Genomic DNA, 22,729 nt, shown 5'->3' with positions numbered 1-22,729 from the left:
CTTATCTGCATACACTTCTGGTATGAAGCAGATCCTCATTCTCATCTGTTTTGAAGTCGTGGACGTGAGCACACTGGCCCCTTCTCATGGATGAGTGCAGTGGTCTCCATGCTCTTCACCGGCAGATGATCCGGAGCATGCGTGGTTGTGCCTCACCGCTCAGGAAGGAGTTTTTCAAATTCACTGAGAAGAGATGCATCCTTCAAGTTTTCTCACTTCTAGCATTAGCTCTCACACATGTTGAACTCCTGGCCTTTTCCTTCCTTATCCGCTCACAGATGCCCGTATAATGAGGAGCACAGCTCCAGAGGAGAAAGCTTGCAAGGGCAGTGCTCTACGGAGGCTGTTGTTCCCCTAGCCTACTTTCCTGGAAAATTCAGTGGAAATAGTCACTGGGGTTCACCAGGTTCAAAGAGAAGTCCAGATGAGATCTAAAGGTGTTCTCTAAGTTATTGTCACTTTAGGAAGTCAAAGCAAAACAAAGGAGGGGTGCAGGGGTGTAACTGAAGCGTGCCTGACGTGGACGTCAGCCGAACCACTGCCGTTTCACACATGCGGCTGTAACCGAATCGTGTTCCTTCACCTTCTCATCATCTGGGGCTATTCTTGTCATCACCTTCCCTGACCTTTTGATCTAACCTAGGTCAAGTACACCCACCTCTCCAGCACTCTCTGGCCCCTCATCCCTACTTATCTTCTTGGAATTTATCACTAAATGCAATTACATCATCCATTTGTCCAGTGTTGACTCTCCTGCCTTGCTAGAAATCCACTGGAAACTAGTTCTGTCTCTGCCACTGTATCTCTAATGCCTAGGACAGTGTCTGCTACTCAGTGCGCACTCAATAAACATTTGTTAAATTAATGAATAAATTACTTAGTTTTGATTAAAAATACAGTATTATTCATACATAATGGAATTCTGATATTAATTTCCAGTTCTTCCTCACTAAGAAATGGGAACCAAGAGTGACCACACACAATGTGTGCATGCTAAGTCGCTTCAGTCGTGTCTGACTCTTTGCAACCCCGTGAACTGTAGTTCGCCAGACTCCTCTGTCCATGGGATTCTCCAGGCAAGAATACTGGATCGGGTTGCCATGCCCTCCTCCCGGGGATCTTCCCAACCCTGAGACTGAACTGTCTCTTTCGTCTCCTGCCTTGGCAGGCAGGTTCTTTACCTCTAGGGTTACCTGGGAAGCCCAGCCCTATACAGTACAATTACATGATTATGTCTGTTTTCTACTATAGTCTAAATATTACTCCTATGACAAAAAAAAAAAAAAAAGTAGGAAATAGTATCAGAAACCAGTGCTCTGGCTAGTTGCATGGTGGTGGTGGTTTAGTTGCTAAGTTGTGTCCAACTCTTGTGACCCCATTGACTGTAGCCTGCCAGGCTCCTCTGTCTATGGGATTCTCTAGGCAAGACTACTGGATTGGGTTGCCATTTCCTTCTCCAGAGGATCTTCCCGACCCAGGAATCAAACCTGTGTTTCCTGCATTGTAGGCAGATTCTTTACCAACTATGAGGGAAGCCCATAGCTAATTGCTTAAGTAGTGAAATTTCAGTTCACCCAGACAGCTGTCAAAGAATGGTAACTTCTGTTCAGGCCAGGGTTCCTACCTGGACTGTGTATTCTTCTTACCTGTCTCTCCTAGCAGGAAAGGAAGAGTCAGGCAGTCGCACAGACTGCTTCCTCAAGGTCTAGGTAAAGTGCTTTGGCCCCTATCCCCACCCTCACAATTGCCTAGAAAGGGGAGTACAGAGGCAGGGCCTGGTGTAGGGGAGGCTGCAGGTCCTTAGGAGGAGGGAGTGAGCAGGCTTCCCTTCCTGGACCACTCCCACTGGCTCCCACTGGCTCCCACTGGCTCTGAGCTCGCCACTCACGCCTGCTCTTCCTGCCTCCAGCAGAAGGCAAAGATGCATGCACCACGTGTGTGTTTTTGAGAGCACACAAAAAAAGACAAGGCCCTACTGTTTCACAAGAGGCAACAGGAAAATCATCATCCAGCTAAGGCGGGTTTGCTGAGATTGGTGAATTGAACCACAGGCCACCGGGGCTGTTGAGAAGTGTTGGGGCTTCGCTGGGAAATTATGCCTGGGATCGCTGCTTAGCCCTCTAGCTACTGTTGCACTCTGGTGACTTTCTTATTAGACTGTCATCATGCTAACTGCTTAATGACAGATGGTCTTTAAGTGACATACACCTCTTCTGTGGGTCATGTTGCTGAGTGGTGCTCACCCCTCATAGCCAGCTTGGGCCCATCTGCCCAGACAGGTGTGTGTAAACACAATTCTGATGATGCCAGTACAGAGTATGCTCCAGGAAGCGTTTGTTCCCTTAATCCTTGGCCCCAGCCAGCCCCTTTACCACTGGCATGGATTACAGGAGCTCGTTTGAGGATCATCGTGGGCTACAATTGAAAAAAAAAAAAAACATATTAGTAACGATTTTGACAGAAGCAGAATTTGAGTTCCTGATAATTACTATTTCACCAAACCAACTGGGACACAGAGCCGCAATTAGAAAGAAACAATCTTCCACATATAATGGCTTTCGCACTGCATGATACTATTAAATAACCATCATTAGCTACTAAAGTACATACTACCCATTTTCCAGAGCCCTTTCTCTGCCAGCAAATTTAAGACCAAGAATGATCAATGAATGAGTCATCAGCATGATCACTGTTGATATAGGACATGCAAATTGAAATTAGAAGATTGAAAAGTATAAGGAATTACTACAGATGGTGATATTATACCGATATTAAAGCTCTTCTTGCAAGAGACCCAAAGTCCATTTCTTTGTGTTTACAGTTCATGGATTAGAAAAAAGAAGGTACTATATCCATGGAATGCTATGGGGAAAAAAAGAACAAGGAGGTACTGGGCAATTTTCCAGGTACTGTGCTGGGTGTTGCAGATATAAAGATAAATAAAACGTAGCCACTGTTCTGAACAAGCTTGCAGATTGGGAAGTGGGGACAGACAAGTACATACACACAAAAATCATAGTACAAAGTGATAAACACAGTAATCAAAGTGTACACCTGGTACTTGACAGCACGGTAGAGTGTGCCTTGTAGGAGAGAATTGAGGTGGGGGAAGAAAATCAGTCTGCTTAAGAATGTGCAACTTCCTAAATAAGGACTTTCATTCTCCTCTTCTTGAAAGCCATCTTCTTTCTCCTCTCATATGGAGAAACGTTCAGATCACACAGGCATAGGAAAGATAGTAAGCAAATAAGGGAGAAATGAAAGACAGGTGACTCTTTCAGAGAAAACAAGCTTATTCTAAGCTTTTTCAAGCCTTTAGAGATGTAATAAATTAAGGGGGCAGTTTTTAATCAGAACATGAAACATAGGCTGTGTTCTTTACACATTATAATGATCCAATGACTACAGTAGCATTCTTGTGTCTTTAAGAAACATTTACATTAAATTGAGGTCTGAGAGGAAGGCAGATTCCTAACCAGGCTCCTTCTCTTAATGTAATTTTAAAACAGTTGCAACTCCAAACACATGTTGTTTAGCCCGGAAACATGCTGACTTTTGCTTGGTGTTTTTGTTTGTTCCGGATTAGCTCACAGATACAATGTTAAGAAATAGATGGCTAAAAAGATTTGATAACATGGCATGGCTCCTGTCTATCTCAAACTCTCTTTTTATTTAAGTAAAATTCACATGACATAAAATTCATAATCTTAACCATTTTGAAGTGTACAACTCAATGGTTTTAGTACATTCACAACGTTGTACAAATGCGACCACTGTCTAGTTCCAGAAGTTTTCATAACCCCAAAAAGAAACTCAATATCCATGAAGCATTTTGTTTCCCCTCTCTCTCCCCCTTAACCACGGCCAACCTGCAAAACTGCTCTGTCTCTCTGAATTTGCTAGTTCTGGATGTTTCATATAAATGGAATCATGCAGTACGTGACTTGTGCCTGGCTTCTTTTACTCTGCATAATATTTTCAAGGTTTGTCTATGTTGTAGCATGTTTTGAAATTTCAAACCTTTTTAAGCTAAGTGCCTGCTCAATCATGCCTGCTCTGTGACCCCATGGACTGTATTTCTGCCAGGCTCCTCTGTCCATGGGATTCCCTAGGCAAGAATACTGGAGTGGTTTGCCATTTCCTACTTCACTTTCCTTGTTATGGATGGATCATAAAAGGATATACCACACTTTTTTTTATCCATTCATCAGTTGATGGATATTGGTATTGTTCATCTTTTTGGCTATTATGAATAGTCCTGGTGTGAAGATTTATGTACAAGTTTTTGTTCAAATGTCTATTTTCAATTTGGGGGAGTAAATAGGAGTGGAATTGCTGGGTCATATGATAATTCTAAGTTTAACTTTTTAAGGAAAGCAATCAAGTATTCTAAAGAATACTTGAGAATTCTAAAGAATACTTGAGAATCATCAAGTATTCTAAAGTTGCTGCATCATTCTTTATGCCCACCAGCAACATATAAGGGGTCTAACTTCTCCATATGCTTGTCAACATTTGTTATTTTTCTTTTCCTTAAAAAATTATTATAGCCACCCTAGGGGGCGTAAAGTAACACCTCACTGTCAACCTCTTTTCATGGATTAAAAATTCATCATAGAAACTACTTCACAAAGAAACAAAAAAGCAGGCTCACATCAGGTCTTCTTTTCTTTTGTGTGTGAGGTTACCAGTAAATTGAGAGGAGATTTCCCTAAGATGAACTGCAAAACAAACATATGAGATCCTGAACAGTAGAGCTGTGCTTCATAGGCTCTCATCACCCACTGCCACTGGAGCAGCCATGATCAACACCAAGGGGTCTAGGTGATGATGGTGGAAATGTCAGCCTCCTGAGTAATAGCCAGGTGTCTTTAGTCAGTGATCAGCAAAGAGGCATTTAAATCATTATGAGGTTTGGGTTGTTAAAAGCTCTTCTGGAGAAAAAAATAAAAGCCATTATAAAAAACAACAAACAACCCAATGAACATTTTTATTTTTTTCTCCATATGTGCAGTATTTTTTAAGGAAAATGAAATAAAAGTAACCACGAATTCCACATGCTACTTAAGATAAAGTAATTTGTTGAGGTAAAGCAATGAGTTAAACAGCTTGGGAAATTTCTTAGGAAATTTTGAATTTCTTCCCAGTACATTTCTCATTAATAATTCAGTGTCCATTGCACACACCCCTGTGAGAGTCTGTCATCTTTTCTTTTATCTCTGATTGCTATAATCAACACACTACAGAAGGTTTTCTTTTCCTTTGAGGAGCACTTAGTTTTGAGAACTAAAACATATATGCAAATGATACCTGTATAAAGCGAGGGGAAAATAGAAATTATACTTTTTTTTCCCCTTTCAATTTCTGCATTCCACATTGGCACAAATATCCTTGATGAGGAGTTTAGTTTCTCTTTACATTTGCCTCTGCTTATTGTAAACGGTACTGATGGAAGGGATGATGAGACTCACAAGACAGTGGGTGCTTCCTGGTTGAGAGGAAGAACTAACAAAAACTGGACACAAAGCTAAATCTTGAAAGAGCCCCCGCAGCACTGGGATGCTGCAGGTCAATTTTCCTAGGAACCCACACGATTCAGACAAGGACTTAAGGAGATCTTGAAAAGAACTGGGGAGTTGGAGTGATACTTTTTTGGACTGAAAGAATTGGAAAGCCCAAGGGAACCCAGATTAGGGATAGTGGGAAGTCCTAACAGATCGTTAAAAGTGATGATAACTGAACTGTTTTTTGTTCGTTTACTAACTGTTCAGTTCCTAAATAAAGTCAGAGAGCTTTAGGCGTGCCTACATAGATTTCTGTCTCTTAAGGGTTTAGGAACGTAAACAGCAGCCGGGGCACACATCCAGGGGGCTCAAAAAAGGCTGAAATCTTAGGTATTTCACGGAAAGTCTTGAACAAGGTCCGTCCTCCTGCTGTTCCTGGAGTTGGTGACAGGTCCGATCACCTGCACGGCCGGACCCCGACTGGCACCCCTGCTCGCCCAGGCCTTCACACTCTCCTCCCCCTGGGCCCGCCGACTCTACAGGGTACAAAGTACAGCAGGGACGCGGGCGGAGCCTTTCCAGGCGGCGCTGCCGTATCTATCCCCAGCGAACACCTAGATGGATTTTCAATACCGCGCCTGGCACGTTTGGATGGGGGAGGGCGGGAGAGCGGTTAGGCTCCGGCTCCTCCGCTCCCAGCAGCGCGTCCTCCTTTCGGCAGTCGCTGTTGCTCGGCAGACGCAGGGGGCTCTGGGCACTACCAGCTGTATTAAGAGATTCGCAGTGGGTTTTCTCCGGGCCCCGGAACACTCCCGCCCGCCAAGAGCTGCCTGCGGGGTTATAAGGCAGAAGCCCCTAACGCAAGGTTGCGGTCCTTCCTCCTCCTCGTGCTCGCGGCTTAGGGTCAGTTTCCGCGACTCTTCAGAGTCTGAGTGGGCGCCTGTGCTGGGGTCCCGCCCCAAGAAAGGAGAGGGACCGCACGGAGAACGTCACCGCGCTTACCAGACCGAACCGGCACTTTGCACGGGCCAGCTGCGCGTCGGTCTGGAGACAGCGCGCCCTGGGTAAGGAATTCCGCAGCGGGTCTGAGGGGAAGGGCAGGCGGGGGCGGTGCGGGGTGGGAGGCGGTGGCTAGGGCTCCGGACGATTGGATCCGCGTGGAGTTGGGGGTCCCTCAGGGCGGGGCGGCAACTGAGAGAAACTGAGATGAACTCCAGACATCATCTGTGCCTAAGGTCGGCTTCACGCTTTGCTTTGGCTAGGAGCCCGGTGGGATGGGACAGCATCTACAGCTTTGTTCCCCACCCACCCTCCAGGAAAGCGGAGCCACCCCCCAGGTCTCCCTGAAGGATGGGTAAAGGGGAACCCCGGAAGGAGCTGCTCTAATCGACTGGAGCTCAAAACTGGGAAGAAAAAATTGGGCGAAGGGTGATAAGACACCTCTATCGCCTACCTTCCTCGCTTTCTCCGCCCCCCGCCCCCCTCCCTTTTCGTAGCTGCTGACGCGCTGGTGGTGGCTATTAATCATTCGCCAGCCCACAGCCGCGGCAGTTAATGGCTGTGCCGCTCCGGGCTCCAGTCTCCCGGCCTCCCCTCTCCACGCTCGCGTGTGCCCAGGCGCCCAGGAGCGGCGAGCGGCTGCGCACCGGCAGTTGCCGGGCGATGCGCTCCGCCGGCCGCGGTGGAGCTGCGCTTCCTGCAGTCGCTGAGCGCTTCCCCCAGGCGCCGGGTGACTGCGAGCTGCGGGCGGACCGCCGGGGTGCCGAGTGAGGGCGCCAGCGGCGGGGGTCGCCCGGAGAACGTCCTAGCCCCGGCAGCCCCACCGGCCCCCATCAGCTGAGATGTTCCCCAATGGCACCGCCTCCTCTCCCTCCTCTCCTAGCCCCAGCCCAGGCAGCTGCGGCGAAGGCGGCGGCAGCAGGGGCCCCGGGGCCGGCGCTGCAGACGGGATGGAAGAACCGGGGCGAAACGCGTCCCAGAACGGGACCTTGAGCGAGGGCCAGGGCAGCGCTATCCTCATCTCTTTCATCTACTCCGTGGTGTGCCTGGTGGGGCTCTGTGGGAACTCCATGGTCATCTACGTGATCCTGCGCTACGCCAAGATGAAGACGGCCACCAACATCTACATCCTCAACCTGGCCATCGCCGATGAGCTGCTCATGCTCAGCGTGCCCTTCCTGGTCACCTCCACATTGCTTCGCCACTGGCCCTTCGGCGCGCTACTCTGCCGCCTCGTGCTCAGCGTGGACGCAGTCAACATGTTCACCAGCATCTACTGTCTGACTGTGCTTAGCGTGGACCGCTACGTGGCCGTGGTGCACCCCATCAAGGCCGCACGCTACCGCCGGCCCACCGTGGCCAAGGTGGTGAATCTGGGCGTGTGGGTGCTGTCGCTGCTCGTCATTCTGCCCATCGTGGTCTTCTCGCGCACGGCGGCCAACAGCGACGGCACGGTGGCCTGCAACATGCTCATGCCCGAGCCCGCCCAGCGCTGGCTGGTGGGCTTCGTGTTGTACACTTTCCTCATGGGCTTCCTGCTGCCCGTCGGGGCCATCTGCTTGTGCTACGTGCTCATCATCGCCAAAATGCGCATGGTGGCCCTCAAGGCCGGCTGGCAGCAGCGCAAGCGCTCGGAGCGCAAGATCACCCTGATGGTGATGATGGTGGTGATGGTGTTTGTCATCTGCTGGATGCCTTTCTATGTGGTGCAGCTAGTCAACGTGTTCGCGGAGCAGGACGACGCCACGGTGAGCCAGCTGTCGGTCATCCTCGGTTACGCCAACAGCTGCGCCAACCCCATCCTCTACGGCTTCCTTTCAGACAACTTCAAGCGCTCTTTCCAGCGCATCCTTTGCCTCAGCTGGATGGACAACGCCGCCGAGGAGCCGGTCGACTACTATGCCACGGCCCTCAAGAGCCGCGCTTATAGCGTGGAGGACTTCCAGCCCGAGAACCTGGAGTCCGGCGGCGTCTTCCGTAATGGCACCTGCACGTCCAGAATCACGACCCTCTGAGCCCCGGGTCCGAGCCGGGGGGCCTTGAGCCCAGAGAAGGGGAGGATGAGGAGAATGGGAGGCCAGATGCGAGAGGCGAAAGGACCCCCGGCGTCGGGGTGCGAGAATAAAAGTGGGGCCTTCGGGCCCACTGTGCGCTTCGGGTGGAGACTCGGGAAAGGCGCGAGACAACGTGGACCCGGAGCTTTGTTTATAAGCTGGAAGACTAGCGGGCCCCTCTTCCGCTTCTTCCTCCCCTGCGCTTGCATCTTTGCATCCCTCTATGCTCCCCCCGCCCAAGGCAATTTCGGTCTTTCTTTCCGCCCGGTCCTGCAGGTGCAGGGCGTGAACTTATAAACGTCTCCAACTCGGCCGGACCCTCAGCCCCGTCAGCCGTTGTTTCTGTTTAAGCTGAGCCAAGGTTACCGCCACAGGTTTCCCTCGGGAAAACCCAGCTCGCCCTCAGCCGCGCCCTGCGGCGTCCCTCGCTCGCCAGGTTTCTGCCTGATGCCCCTAGCGGAGCCTGGCGAACCCTCGCTCTCCCTCTCCGCAGCCCTCTTTTCAGGGAACTCGGACTGGAGAAGGATCTAGGCAGCGGGTCTTTCCTCTCACTCTCGAGTGAAGGAAGGTGCGCGCATCCCATCCCCAAACCTACCCCCGACTCCGCATCCACCCAGAGCGGAGCCAGGTGCTTAGTAAAATCGGTCCCGCGCTTCGAGCCCCCCAGGCATTCTGCGATCCTATCCAGACCCCCTCTTTGGAGCAAAAAGGAGCTGAGAACAAGTGACTAGGGGTTTTAAAAAAGATTCCGGAGTTTGATGGGGGAGGAAGGCTTTAATGGAAGTCACCCTCCCGGCCTGGTTCACAAAGGGCGCTTTTGGTTTCAAAAACCAAGCGCAGGGGGGCTTCCGGGGCCAGGCGGGACAGGGTGCGCTTGCCCCGGGGGACGCCCGGGAGCGTGGGTGCAGCTCCACTCGGCCTTCTCCCTCACCCTAGCTCCTGGAGGTGCCCATCCAAGAGTCACAACAGGCACCGGGCGGGGACCTCGGGTGATGCCTTCCCAGTCTCGGCCCATCCCGACCGTGTCACCGCCACCTACAGGCTAGAGGGTGCGGCCTGCCCGACCCCTGAGGGCTGCTGCCTTTCAAGCGGTGCCTAATAAGTTATTCTCTTGCTTAACATTTATTTATTTATTTGTGGTGTTTGAAAAACGTGGTCTCTACTTTCCTTTTCTCTACTTGCCCTAGCCCAGGGCCTTTTCTTCAGGATATTGGCGGTGGGGCCGGCCCGGAGGTGGCAGGGGACCCCCAAGGTCCCCTCAAAACCTCTCCTTTTTGCTAGGCCCTCTTCTCTGATTCTTTCCTCTAGCCTTTCTATTTTGGCTTGTCGTCAGTGAAGTTTGCAGAGTTGTTCCTACTTTTCTTATGTAGTCTCTTGTTTTAAATAATGTGGTTTAGCCTCCTCCCATGCAGAGTGGAAAGTCCCAGCTTTCAACATCACCCGACATATGATTTGAATATATATATGTATATATATACATATATTCAAATCAAAATAGACTCACATACTAGATACATTTATCTTGCTCCCTTGTCATAAGTCCATGAAGCAGTTGCCAAACAACAGGTGTGAGACTGGCTAGAATACTTTTAGATATGAGGGTTCAAATAGCCTCCCCTCAAACTTGGAACTCCACAGCCTGATTCAGATAGACTTTAGCAGGCACTGAGGATGTCCTTGCATAAATTATGTACCTGCTTCTTCTAGGTTCGCAGCATAGGTGATTCTAACAATCTAGGTAGTACCGGCACTTCTTTTGAAGACATTGAAAATAAATTAATTTGTGTCTGTGTTTTATCTGACCAACTTCATTGGAAGCCTGAGCAGGGCAAAAACCAATAATTTTACTTCTTTGTATTACCTGGGTTGCTTTAGATTGCTGGCTTATACATAGTAGGCATTAAATACATGTTTGTGACTGTTTCAGTAAACCAGAGTGTATTACAACACTCAGGAGTTCTCAACACCTGGGGTTCTCAGGTTCCTACATCAACATGATACACAATGGTTGAAAATCACTATGGAAAGATGTTTTGTGTATATTTGCTTCGAGAACATTGTGCTTTCCTGAAAGCAGTAACCAGGAGTTACAATGTCCTTTAAAGTTTTATTTAATGAACAAATATGCTTTTGGTCATAAATTTGAAAGTTTAGATCTGTCATTTAAAAATCATGCATATTATTACTCCTTTGGAAAATAGATTTTTAATAGTTAAGGACAGTGACATTTACAAATAAAAGTCTTGATCATTATCCTCTTCTGAGGACACAAATTCTAGTGCTCTTAACCTGTTTCCATTGTAATATTAACTAAATAAACAAATGTATTATGTTGTTGCAAGTTGTCTGACTTTGCAATTTGAATCTTCCTGTTTCAACAGATTACTTCAAGACACACACATATTGGCTTAGTTGCTCTATGTATCATTTAGATATTAAAAAGTAAGGTTTCTGATTACCTTTGGAATTTTTACCAAGATTGAGGTTATAACTTTACCTATTTTTTGAAGTCTGTTAGTTCTGAGAAAGAAAAAAACTGAGTCAGTATGAATAGGAAAAAGTGTACTTCTTCCCCTATGGTTGCACTCTCTGTAGTTTGCTGTGGTTACCAGACGAAGTAGATGATATCACAATGTCTCACAGATTGAACTACTGGCTGCCCTCATTTATGTCCTCAGACTTTGCTGTGGGAGTAAGTAATTGCTAATTTACATCCCAGGGAAAGGTAGTGGAAAGGGAAAAAAAGTGATGTCCTAAAGATGTTGCAAAGGGCAATGGATAAAGGAAACACAAAAAATCAGATCTCAACTTAAAAGAAGAAAGATGTTTTAAAATATTTTTAATTGTGGAAAAGTCACACAATAGAAAACATACTATCTTAACCATATTTAACTGGACCATTCTGATGGCATCATGTTGTTATGCAACTCTCATCATCTCACCTTCCTAAATGGCAATTCTGTCCCCAGGAAACACTAACTCCTCATCCCGCCTTCCCACCCACCCCCATCCTCTGGCCCATTGCTTCTACTGATGGACTTCCCGACTCTATGAATTTGACTATTCTAGGTACCTTGTGTAAGTGGAATCAAACAGTATTTGTCTCACCTAATGTATACTGGAGTGCATTTTTAAGGTGACCTCAATACATGTCTTAGAAACAGATTGTACCCCTCCTTCCCCGCCCCCCACCCATGCTATACAGTAGGCCCTCACCAGCCAGCTACTTCATAGCAATCCCACTCCTGGGCATATACCTGGAGAAAACCATAATTCCAAAAGATCCATGCACCCCAATGTCCATTGCAGGACTATTTACAATGCCCAGGGCATGGAAACAACCTAAATGTCCATCAGCAGAGGAATGGATAAAGAAGATGTGGTACATATACACAATGCAATATTACTCAGCCATAAAAAGGAATGAAATTGTGCCATATGCAGAGATGTGAATGGACCTAGAGATTGTCATACAGAGTGAAGTAAGTAAAAAAGAGAAAACTAGCATATAGTAATGCATCTATGTGGAGTCTAGAAAAATGGTACAGAAAGACATATTTTGTGCTTTTTTCAGTGATGGCCGTTTCCATCCCTGAAAGAATTTAAGAAGGTACTAAAGGAGTGTTTTTTTTTTTTGTTTTTTTTTTAAACATTTTATTTTCACAGCAAAATAAGGGAAAAGGAGTATTTTCCAAGCAGTGATTCCAGAACCAGGGTGGGGGGATTGTGGGCTTCAAATACCTTCAACTGCCTTGTAACTCTAGGCTTTACAGTTCTACACATAATCTCAGTATGATTAAAAATAGCTGAACTGTTGCTTTTTCACTATTTTTAAAAGCTATAGCAAGGTGGCAAATTGAACTCATAACTCCGATGTGCAGAGAAAACATTCTGTTCTTTTTGTTTTAATTCATCTGACCATCCAAGCCCCTTCCAGCCGGTTAGCTGGGACGAAAAATTAAATAACTGTTCAAACATCCAGCTGAGCTGATAATTTAGCCATTTTCAGATAATTTCAAAATTTTATTTAAACATGTTTCAACAGTCTCTTCGCTGGGTTCCCGTTCCTCTTTTGTTATCTTAAAAGTGGCTTTAGAGTGAACTGGGAGAGGCTTCGTGTCCTAATGGAGGAGGGAATGAGGTGGGGTCCTTGGGAAAGGGGTCCTGTCTGCCCTATGATCTCTGGGAAGAGGGCATTTGTCCACTGGGATGATCCTGGTTGCAGTTTGTTTCAATCTGCAGCTTCTGGAGCCTGTGATCTGACTTCTCACCTTGGCGAGGGTCATGCTTCAACTCCTTTGGGCTACAGCCCTCTCAGGGTCTTAGGGGTCCTCATATAGCCTCCCAGTCTGGGGTCTCTGCCAAGACTCTGCCTCTGCCAAGCAGTGGCCTGGCCTTGCCACAGCAGGCAGCCTCTTGGTGAGCCTCTTGGCTCAGTGACCAGAGGGAATCCAGTGGCTCTAGACTGGTGACCCTCAGGATCTCCTCCGGCTGGTAAATTTTTCTGTGGCTTTGTCTCAGGTCTTTTGCATTTCTCCTGACAAAGGTCAACCTCACTCATCAAAAACATTCCATACACCCTGCCTCCCTGTTACATTAGACAAAGAGCATAGGACTTGAGTCCTTTAGATTGATTAGCCTTTGACGTGTTGTTAAGACTAAAGGACTCAAGCCCTATGCTTTTCCTCTAGTGTAATAGGGATGCAGTTAGTTTTAGCCTGTGATGGCTTCCCAGGTAAAGAATCTGCCTGCCAATGCAGGAGATGTGGGTTTCATCCCTGGGTTGGGAAAATCCCCGGAGTAGGAAATGGCAACCCACTTTAGTATTCTTGCCTGGAAAATTCCATGGACAGGGGAGCCTGGCAGCTGCAGTTCATGGGGTCGCAAAGAGTCAGACGTGACTGAGCGACTGAGCATGCACACATTAATATATTGAGGCAGGAGAAAAAGAATTTGGCAAATCTCTGTGCAACCCCCACCCCCACAGCCTCCTTTTATTTCCAAGCCTTTTCGCATGGCCTAGAAGTTGGTGATGAGCCTCACCTCAGGGTGAGACAAGGCAATGAAACATGATTTATGGAGGAACATAAAATGTATCAGTTTAATGTCCACGCTCTCTCTTCCTGGGGACCTCCGTGTTCTCAGGGTGGAATGTCTGAGGTCATCTTCTCCCACAATACCCCAAGATAGGATCACATTTGAAAATCTTTGATGCCTCATCCAATTTAACAGTGACGATTGAAAAATGCTGAATGTATAGTTTGGGCTTGAGAAATAAAAAAGCAAGGAGTTCTCCTGGAGAACAATATAGAAAATACATTTTAAAAAATTGTGATATATTCCCAGTTTATTCTAAACAACTAATAGAGATGACATACTCATATCAGTGTTTGAAAAAATGCTTCATTAGAAGGGTTATGTGTTGCCAATCTTATCTTGCTCATCCCTTTATTCCAGTGTGCCACATCAGACAGGTTAGGTCCTTAATTGTTATGACTGATAGGCAATCACATAATTGTTACAGTGGTGTGTGCTTTAAAAACAAGGTATCACAAAGCTGCTCTCTTGTTGCACCATACACCTCTGAGCTCATAAGAACCTCTTCCACATATTCAGATGAGTATCTTGCTTTTCACTGAACACATTTCATTTGTTGGTGTTAAAAGAAGGCAGAGAGGTTCAGGATTGTTACATGGCTTCCAAGAGCGAGGCAAGTGCTGAGATAATGTTGTAAGTGATTATTTACTGCTTTGCTGACTATCTAGAGATGGGGTAAGTGTACTTCTGGAAGCAAAATCCAGCTACTGATTTTACCCATAAGAAAAAGGATAATGTTTCTGCAATGACGATATAGTTGAGAAAGCATGTGAACAGAAGCAACTAGTTCAAACAAAAATATCAAAACACCTGCTTGTCAAACTGTTGGGTGGAGAAAAACATCATTGCAAAGGAAGTTACAGCTTTTAAAAGCCCTTTGGTAAAACATTCACTTTGATGATGAACTTAACTATTGTCAAAACGTATATCAAATGCAATCTTCTTGGCCTAAAGCTGGAAATATTATACTTATTTAAGGCTGAGATTACAGGCATGCTTCTAAAATTCTTTGGAATAATAATGAGCTTAAAACTCTAAAAATAAATACCTCTTTAAGCCAGACTGATTCAAGTCTTCTGTTTTGATTGGACAAAAAATATAAAAGAAAATGAGAAATAGGGAATGCCATCAGCTACCACATTATCTCTGCAGTAGAATTTGACTCTATGCCCCTCCTCAGCACCTACATGCCCAGACCAGACACAGATGATGACCTCCAGTGCTCCCAGCCTTAAAAATTTAAGAAAGACTTACCATGTATCAGAGCCCACTTGGAAGAAGACATACTATGGAGATGCTGTAGAATAACATGTACAGAAAAAGTTCTGACTTTCACAATAATATCTGTATCAAAAGACAATAATACTTCATTTAAAGAGGGAGAGAAAAAAATTCTAAGACATCATAGGCAAGCAGGAAAATATTTTACAATAACACATGTGACTGGCAAGAGTCTTCTAGGAAAGGTTGTCCAAATATTGATGAACAGTAACTCTCAATAGTGTTCTGTCTCTATAACCCTTGAACAATTCATTAATCTAGCTAATATTATTAGCAGTGGCAAAATGTCTATTCAAAGTCAATAATTAAGTTAAACATCCTCCTTCATGTCCAGTGAGCCACTGTAACTAGCCAATCAAGCAGATGTCTACACATCTTTTGCAATAGACTCTCAGGTCTCCTTCTATGTAAACTCTGTGTGGAATCTGAACTTAAACACACACAACCTAATTAATGAAGCCAAAAGAAATTTCTTAGGTAATAATTGGTGAAATAGAGCTTCAAACCTCTGCCCACCACCTCCTTTTCATTTTTAAGTTCCCATTTCTTAATGCTTCTCCCTTCAGCCTAGTACTCCTTTTTTGACTTTCCTCACCTCTCCCAATAGAGCTTTTCTCAGAAAAGGATTTCTTTTGATTTGTAGTTTACCTCACTGACAAGGCTTCGGGTGTTATTTTCCAGAAGCAAGGGTTCTTAATAAGGACGTGGTATCAGAAGGTCAGGCAGCCAGCTGTATCCTTGAAATTACATCTGTTTCCAAAGCAAACATTTCTTAACAAGTGGCCCACAGCCCTGCATCAGAATCACCCAAGAACTTATGAAAATGCATATTCTCTAAGCTCTATGTTAGAGACCTTGATTCATTAGGTCTGGGATGAACCTTGGTATTTCTAAAGTACTTAAAAGTGTGAGAACTACCAGTTTAACTGCTAAGAGCATGGAGTTTGCCATCAGCAGCTGTAGCTCTGCTTTCTTCATTGGGTGATGATTAATCTCCATACTCAGATTGTGCTCATCTGTAAGATCAGGATGATAATACCTCCTTTACCTGATATCATGAGACAACCCATGTTGAATGCCAAAATGGAATGAAAACCTAACTAGCTCACATAACTGAAAATTCTTAACGAAGAACTCATGGTGTACTTGATCCGTAACTCAGTACAATATATTTTTTTTCAGTTTCCTTTTCTCATCTCTGACTTTCACAATCTTGGCTCTATTCTCAGATTGGCTATTCCTGCGTAATTACAGACAGCTGCAGAAAACTGAAATGATATTTTTCCAGGTTCAAATTTCAGGGGAAAGAGTACAAATGCTTCTCCCTGATTAGACTCAGATCATTTATCTGTTGAGAGGCATGTCTCCATGTGTCCCTCATCCTCCGTGTTCCTTGCTGGGTACGCAAGAATATGAGGCGCTGACCAATTTTACCTAGATTATTTCTCAGAGTTTTGTTTTTAGCAAGCGATCTTGAGTAAAGGCAAAGAGAAGGCTTGATTACTGCTTACTACAATTCGATGGTTTCCCCAAGATCAGTGTTCCTCATTTTTGACCCAGGCCCATCACTGCACAGCATCCATTTGGGCTCACACTGCCTCACCCCCGTGAGAATCAAGGACAGATGAACTATTGCTAATCATATTGCTTACCGGCTATACCCTGAGTTATAATGTTCTCTGTCTCTGACCCAGAAATCTTGTGTCTTCTGCTGGCCTCTATGAAATAGCAACAGAACAACTTACTAACTTGTAAGTAGAATAAACTAAAATTCCAGATCCTGATAGTATCTACCACTGCACTCATTAGCTAGGCCTGGGGATTATGGTTGGCTGGGCCTGGGTGATACACTCTACTTTTGGAGCTGGGAGTGTCCCTCACAGAAGAGGGAGGGACAACGGGACAGATCTCAAGAAGAAAAGTTGTATACAATTACCCCAAGTAGATGACGAAAGATACGTTATGTGGCAAAAATAAAATTAAATAAAAATCGACAGCTGTCTAGCACAGATTTAGGAGCCAGATATGTGTGTGTGCATGTATCAGATAGCATATGAAAAAAACAGAGATAGCACTTTGCCGACAAGCGTCTGTATAGTCAAAGCTATGGTTTTTCCACCTCTGCTTCCCAGGTGGCAGTAGTGGTAAAGAACCCACCTGCCAACGCAGGAGACTGAAGAGATTCGGGTTCAATCCCTGGGTGGGGAAGATCCCCTGGAGGAGAGCATGGCAATCTACTCCAGTATTATTACCTGGAAAATCCTATGGAGAGAGGAGCCTGGTGGGCTGCAGTCCATGGGGTGGGCAAGAGTCGGACCCGACTGAAGCTGACTTGGCACACATGCATGGTTTTTCCAGTAGGCATGTACAGACTTGGTGAGAGTTGGACCATAAAGATGGCAGGACGCCAAAGAATTGATGCTTTTGAACTGTGGTGCTGGAGAAGACTCTTGAGAGTCCCTTGGATTGCAAGGAGATCCAACCAGTCCATCCTAAAGGAAATTAGTCCTGAATATTTATTGGAAGGACTGGTGCTGAATCTAAAATCTAATAGTTTGGCCACCTGATGCCAAGAGTTGACTCATTGAAGGCAGGAGGAGAAGGGGATGACAGAGGATGAGATGGTTGGATGGCATCACTAACTCAATGGACACGAGTTTGAGCAAACTCTGGGAGATGGTGAAGGACAGGTAAGCCTGGTGTGCTGCAGTCTACAGGGTTGCAAAGAGTTGGACACAACTGAGCAACTGAACAACAACATATATATATGGATATCAAATTCTATTATATCTGAAAGAGAAAGTAGAAAATAAGTGATTCAGGTTTTAAAATTCTTCTGTTTGATCTAGTCATATATTTAAGTATTAAATACTTTAAACATACAAAACTTTACTTCATTTCTTTAAATACAAGCACATATGAAAGCTGAGCAAAATTCATTTTTATTTATGTAATGAAATGATAAGGAATACTCATCATATTATTTATTTGGGAAATTCAATGTATTTCACAAGTTATACTCATGGATTCCATATGACCTCAAGAAAATTTATCACCCTGTGCATCAGATCCTACATCTTTAGAATGAGAATAACTAGATAGCAATCCAGATTAGTAACAATTTATTGCCTTCCCATAAGATTAATAACATTATTTAAATATATTTTAAGATCAACTTATAAAGGCATTTCACTGTAATGCAGAGCATACAGTTAAGCATATTGAAGATCGTATTGAGATCAGGAACACATATGAATAACATGGAGTGATATACAAAGGTCTGGAGGCTGGCTCAAGCTATATTCTATAATCAGCAATTGGGAAAATGTTTGCTTTAAATACAGTTTTAGGTAATAGAAATAAGATTGCCCACCACAGCCAGAAATGGGTACCATGATTAGTAAATAATATCCAGATATTTGGATTTCCTTCTGTTTTACTGCAGCTAACAAATATATGTATGCTACATATTTGGGGCCTGAAATACCATCATGACGATAACCAACGCCCATGAATTAAACTGACAGTTTCAGTTCCCCTCAGATTTTATAGCAGTTACATAAAACTGTCAGTGTCCAGAATTTAAAATATAGCAGCAGAGCAGGCAGGAAAGAAAAGAGAAGTAGCATTTTTTTCAGTACCTACTTTGTAAGTGATACATTTTGCCAGATGCTTTGCATGCTATCTCATTTGGTCTTCACCAAGATTCCTATTAACTGGAAGTCTCTATTTCTCTTACAAAACAAATATATATATAGAGAGAGAAACACACAAAAAATATCCTTTTAAATGGCACACAGATTCAATTCCACAAACTACATGGAAATGGGAAAAGTCTGACTATTGCCTCCAGTTTTACAAATCATAGTGTCCAAAATCAAATGTCAAAATGTACCACTCTACTCACAGTCTGTACCTAAGGAGAAAAAGAAATGAAATAAATTATTGGTAAATATTAAAGAACCGAATTCTCCTCACAAAGACCATCAGATTGCATATGAGAAACACCAGTTTCACCTCTAAGTTAAATGCGGCCATGTCAAGAACTGCTCCAAGAGAGAGCTGTGATGAAGTAGGTGGAATTAAAAATCAGAATGTCTACGTTAGAATCCTTGCTTTGAATATTAGTGGTTATGGAACCACGGGCAGGTTATCCACTCATGCCTCATATATCTTAATTTAAAAAATAGGAATAAAAACAATTTCTGTCCCATAATGTTAGCAAAGTGACAGTCTTTTCAGCATTTTTAATACACTTTAATAATCCTCATTTATATAAATATCAGAGATAATGATAGTTCAAGAACAATGAAAACAAGAAACAGTTTTCTTTTCACTTATGAAGATACACTAAACATATTCCTATTATTAGGAATTATATAATTAAGTAACATTAAAGCAATTATAAGATGCATGGTAAGTTGCTTCAGCAGTGTATGACTCTTTGCAACCCCACAGACTGTAGCCTGCCAGGCTTCTCTGTCCGTGGGATTCTCCAGTCAAGAATACTGGAGTGGTTTGCCATTTTCTCCTCCAGGGGATCTTCCCCACCCAGGGATTTAACCCAGATCTTTTATGTTTCCTGTGTTGGTAGGTGAGGCCCTACCATTAGCACCACCTGCTAATAGCCCAAATACCTTTTAGGACATTAGTTAACAGTTGTAATTTTTTCCCTCTCTATTTAAACTGGTAAGCTGCTCCATTGTAACAATAGTGTAAAGTAATTGAAAAGCATTAAACTAAATCTTTTAATCTGGTACTCTGCCAATTTAGAGGTCATGTCATTTATCAGGATACCAATTAAATAAAATACCCTGAATTAGTCAAATGATAGAGTCTAGTTAAGGAAACATGAGAGACTCAGGAAAAAATTCTTCCCAAATATTAAAAAGTGATTTATAAAAAAGAAAACAACTTATTTTCTTATAAATTCTTCTTGTAAATTATCTCATTGAATCCATGAGCAGGAGTAGCATGCAAAACAAAAGAGGCAAATATGCAAAGCACAATTTCAAACAGCTGTGGACACTTTTAAGCTGTGGTCTGCCAAGTTTTTTGTTTTTTTTTTTAAATGAGTGCTCTCTCACCTGCAGCTGCATCTCTCATCTCATTTGCAAACCAAGGCTGGATCTATAAAGAATTAAATTGATGACTGCACCCATTCCAATCCTACTCCTATGGCAATACCTTCTCCAAAATGAGAATCTCTAGAATCATCACAACCAATATCCAGTTACATCCCATTTCAAAAGGAAATAAAACCGACTCCACTTGAATGTATATTCAAGCTTTCCTGTCATTTATTTTCTAGCAAAAAGCACCGGGGAAGCCAAGGAGACGCATTTGGTAAGCCAAGTGACGAATTCTTACAAAGATGGTGAGTAGCATGAGGAGAGATAAAGTCAGCCAGGATTTGCTTGGGCAAGACCTAAATCTTGACCTCTCTTCCTAAAGCTCTGATGGCGGGAACCTGATTTCTCAGTTGTATTCCATTAGTCAGTCTGCGGAGAAGGCAATGGCACCCCACTCCAGTACTCTTGCCTGGAAAATCCCGTGGACAGAGGAGCCTGGTAGGCTGCAGTCCATGGGGTTGCAAAGAGTCGGACATGACTGAGCAACTTCACTTTCACTTTTCACTTCCATGCACTGGAGAAGGAAATGGCAGCCCACTCCATTGTTCTTGCCTGGAGAATCCCAGGGACGGGGGAGCCTGGTGGGCTGCCGTCTATGGGGTCGCACAGAGTCAGACACGACTGAAGCGACTTAGCAGCAGCAGTCTACAGTTCCCTCTGAGCCATTCATCTTGGATTCCTCAGAGCCTAGCCTGCCATCTGAACGGTCACAGGACCCAGCACTAGGAGATGGAGTTGTGAAGCTCATCCACTTAATAGCTCGGATAAATGACTTCATATCTTCACCTTAGCTGTAGTTTCCTCATCTGTAAAACAGGGGAAATATTAATAAAAGAACATACATCATAGGGTTTTTATGAAGATTAAATAAATGAATATTTGTAGAGTACTCAGAATAAACTTGGCACATAGTGAGTTTTCTAAGCGTTCAGCAAAATACCATTACATTAAATTGATGGATATATTAAGACAATGTAAAGTCTTAAAGTCACTGATTTTGGTAATTGGGGCCATTACTTAAATCTTGAGGGTTTTCTTTAGTCTTCTGGACTCTCACTGACCAACCATCCCCCCCCCTTTTTTTTTTCCTTTTTAAATCATTTTTTTAATACAAGCTTTTTTTTTTTTTTTAAGCTGCATCAGATCAGGTCTTAGTTGCGGCACATGGAATCTTTGTTGTGTCACGAGGGACCTTTCATTGTGGTACTTGGGGTTAGTTGCCCCACAGCATGTGGGACCTTAGTTCCCTGACCAGGGATTGAATCCACATCCCCTGCATTGCAAGGCAGATTCTTAACCGCTAGACCACCAATGAAATCCCTCAACCATCCTTTCTAAAGTACAAGTTATGACTGGCTTATTATGAATTCCCTAATCCTAAGCATGCTGGCTTCCTAATGGGAGATAATAACAATGGTTCCTGAACCTGGCTGCACAGCGAGCACACTTAAGACTTTGAAAACCATACATTCCTAATGCCCAGTTTAGGAAACTTGAAAATAAAGCCCAAGCATCATTTGGAAACAAGGTTTCTGATACAGGTGGTTTCACTAACTGGTATTGAATCTCAACTACAGATTTAAAAGACTTCATAAAGCAAAGTGTTGTATTTCCAGTGAATAAATTTAAGGTGCAGTGATCAGACTCTCAGAGAAGGCAATGGTACCCCACTCCAGTACTCTAGCCAGGAAGGTCCCATGGATGGAGGAGCCTGGTAGGCTGCAGTCCACAGGATCGCTAGGAGTTGGACACGACTGAGAGACTTCACTTTCACTTTTCACTTTCATGCATTGGAGAAGGAAATGGCAACCCACTCCAGTGTTCTTGCCTGGAGAATCCCAGGGAAGGGACAGCCGGGTGGGCTGCCGTCTATGGGGTCGCACAGAGTCAGACACGGCTGAAGCGACTTAGCAGCAGCAGCAGCAGATCAGCCTCTAAGTGGTGGAGGTATATTTTGTAATATGGGACCTTCTCTAGTCCTTCAAATTGTACCACACCATCATCAGAATTGCCTGGCACTCCGGTGGCTCTTTAGAAGCCTTCTGTAGCTCTCCTAAGTACAAGAGCATTGTTGCCAACCCCTCTTTTACTGGTATCCTTTTCAAATGTGATGGGAAATATTCATCCTGACATTCTTCCTGCAAGACACTTCTCTTCGTGGGAACCCAGTTTTGTAAATGTGTAAATTTCTGTAGCTCCCTTGGGTCTTGGTTTGTGCCTCAGCAGTTATTTAAATCAGGAAAAAAAAAAAGAAGAATACATAACATTCTTAATCATAACCTTTTCTACTGCATCTTCCTCTAGTTCTCTCACATGATTAGCATATACAATACAAAATCCCTGAGCAAATGGAGACTATGTGTCTTCAATACTTTAGCTCATTAACCATTATTAACATGGAGATGGTGCTGGGGCTTGGGGAAGCTGTGCTTGTGACTGTTAGGAATCATGTGGTGGTGAAGATAGTGACTATTACTCCATTATCCTTATTATGACTTCCTGGCTATAGTAGAAGCTGCTTCAAAGAAGTGGTTTATTAGTGTTCAGATAAAAATCATAGGGTCTCACTGGATATTTAAAGCCATGATAGAAAAAATGAAATGAAGGACTAATGACTTGGAAAAAAATCAAATGACAGATAAGACTATAAAAGGAGGGTGTA

At 44.2% G+C, this 22,729-nt stretch overlaps 1 protein-coding gene across 2 annotated transcripts; it reads left to right on the top strand.

Moving 5' to 3' along the window:
• The first annotated feature begins 4,500 nt into the window (after positions 1 to 4,500).
• SSTR1 (somatostatin receptor 1) lies at positions 4,501 to 10,898 on the top strand. Of its 2 annotated transcripts, XM_086363460.1 has the most exons (2): positions 4,501 to 6,568; positions 7,387 to 10,898. In XM_086363460.1, the coding sequence occupies exons 1-2, from the start codon at positions 6,123 to 6,125 to the stop codon at positions 8,516 to 8,518; spliced, it is 1,578 nt and encodes a 525-aa protein (XP_086219586.1). In that variant the 5' UTR covers positions 4,501 to 6,122; the 3' UTR covers positions 8,519 to 10,898. The 2 variants fall into 2 exon arrangements, with proteins under 2 accessions (XP_086219586.1, XP_086219587.1); XM_086363461.1 differs by having other exon boundaries at positions 6,427 to 10,898.
• The last annotated feature ends 11,831 nt before the right edge of the window (positions 10,899 to 22,729 follow it).

The sequence above is a fragment of the Bos grunniens genome, chromosome 21, assembly GCF_055505025.1.
Source record: "Bos grunniens cultivar Pamir isolate PY7600 chromosome 21, Bosgru_T2T1.0, whole genome shotgun sequence".
Taxonomy (NCBI): domain Eukaryota; kingdom Metazoa; phylum Chordata; class Mammalia; order Artiodactyla; family Bovidae; genus Bos; species Bos grunniens.
The sequence above is the reverse complement of the archived record's forward strand: the minus strand, read 5'-3'. Positions and strand labels throughout refer to the sequence as shown.

Coding starts and splice junctions, on each gene's coding strand:
- SSTR1 (XM_086363460.1), top strand. CDS start 6,123: ATGGATTTTCAATACCGCGCCTGGCACGTTTGGATGGGGGAGGGCGGG. Junction 6,569..7,386: donor CTGGAGACAGCGCGCCCTGG/GTAAGGAATTCC, acceptor CTCCTCTCCTAG/CCCCAGCCCAGGCAGCTGCG.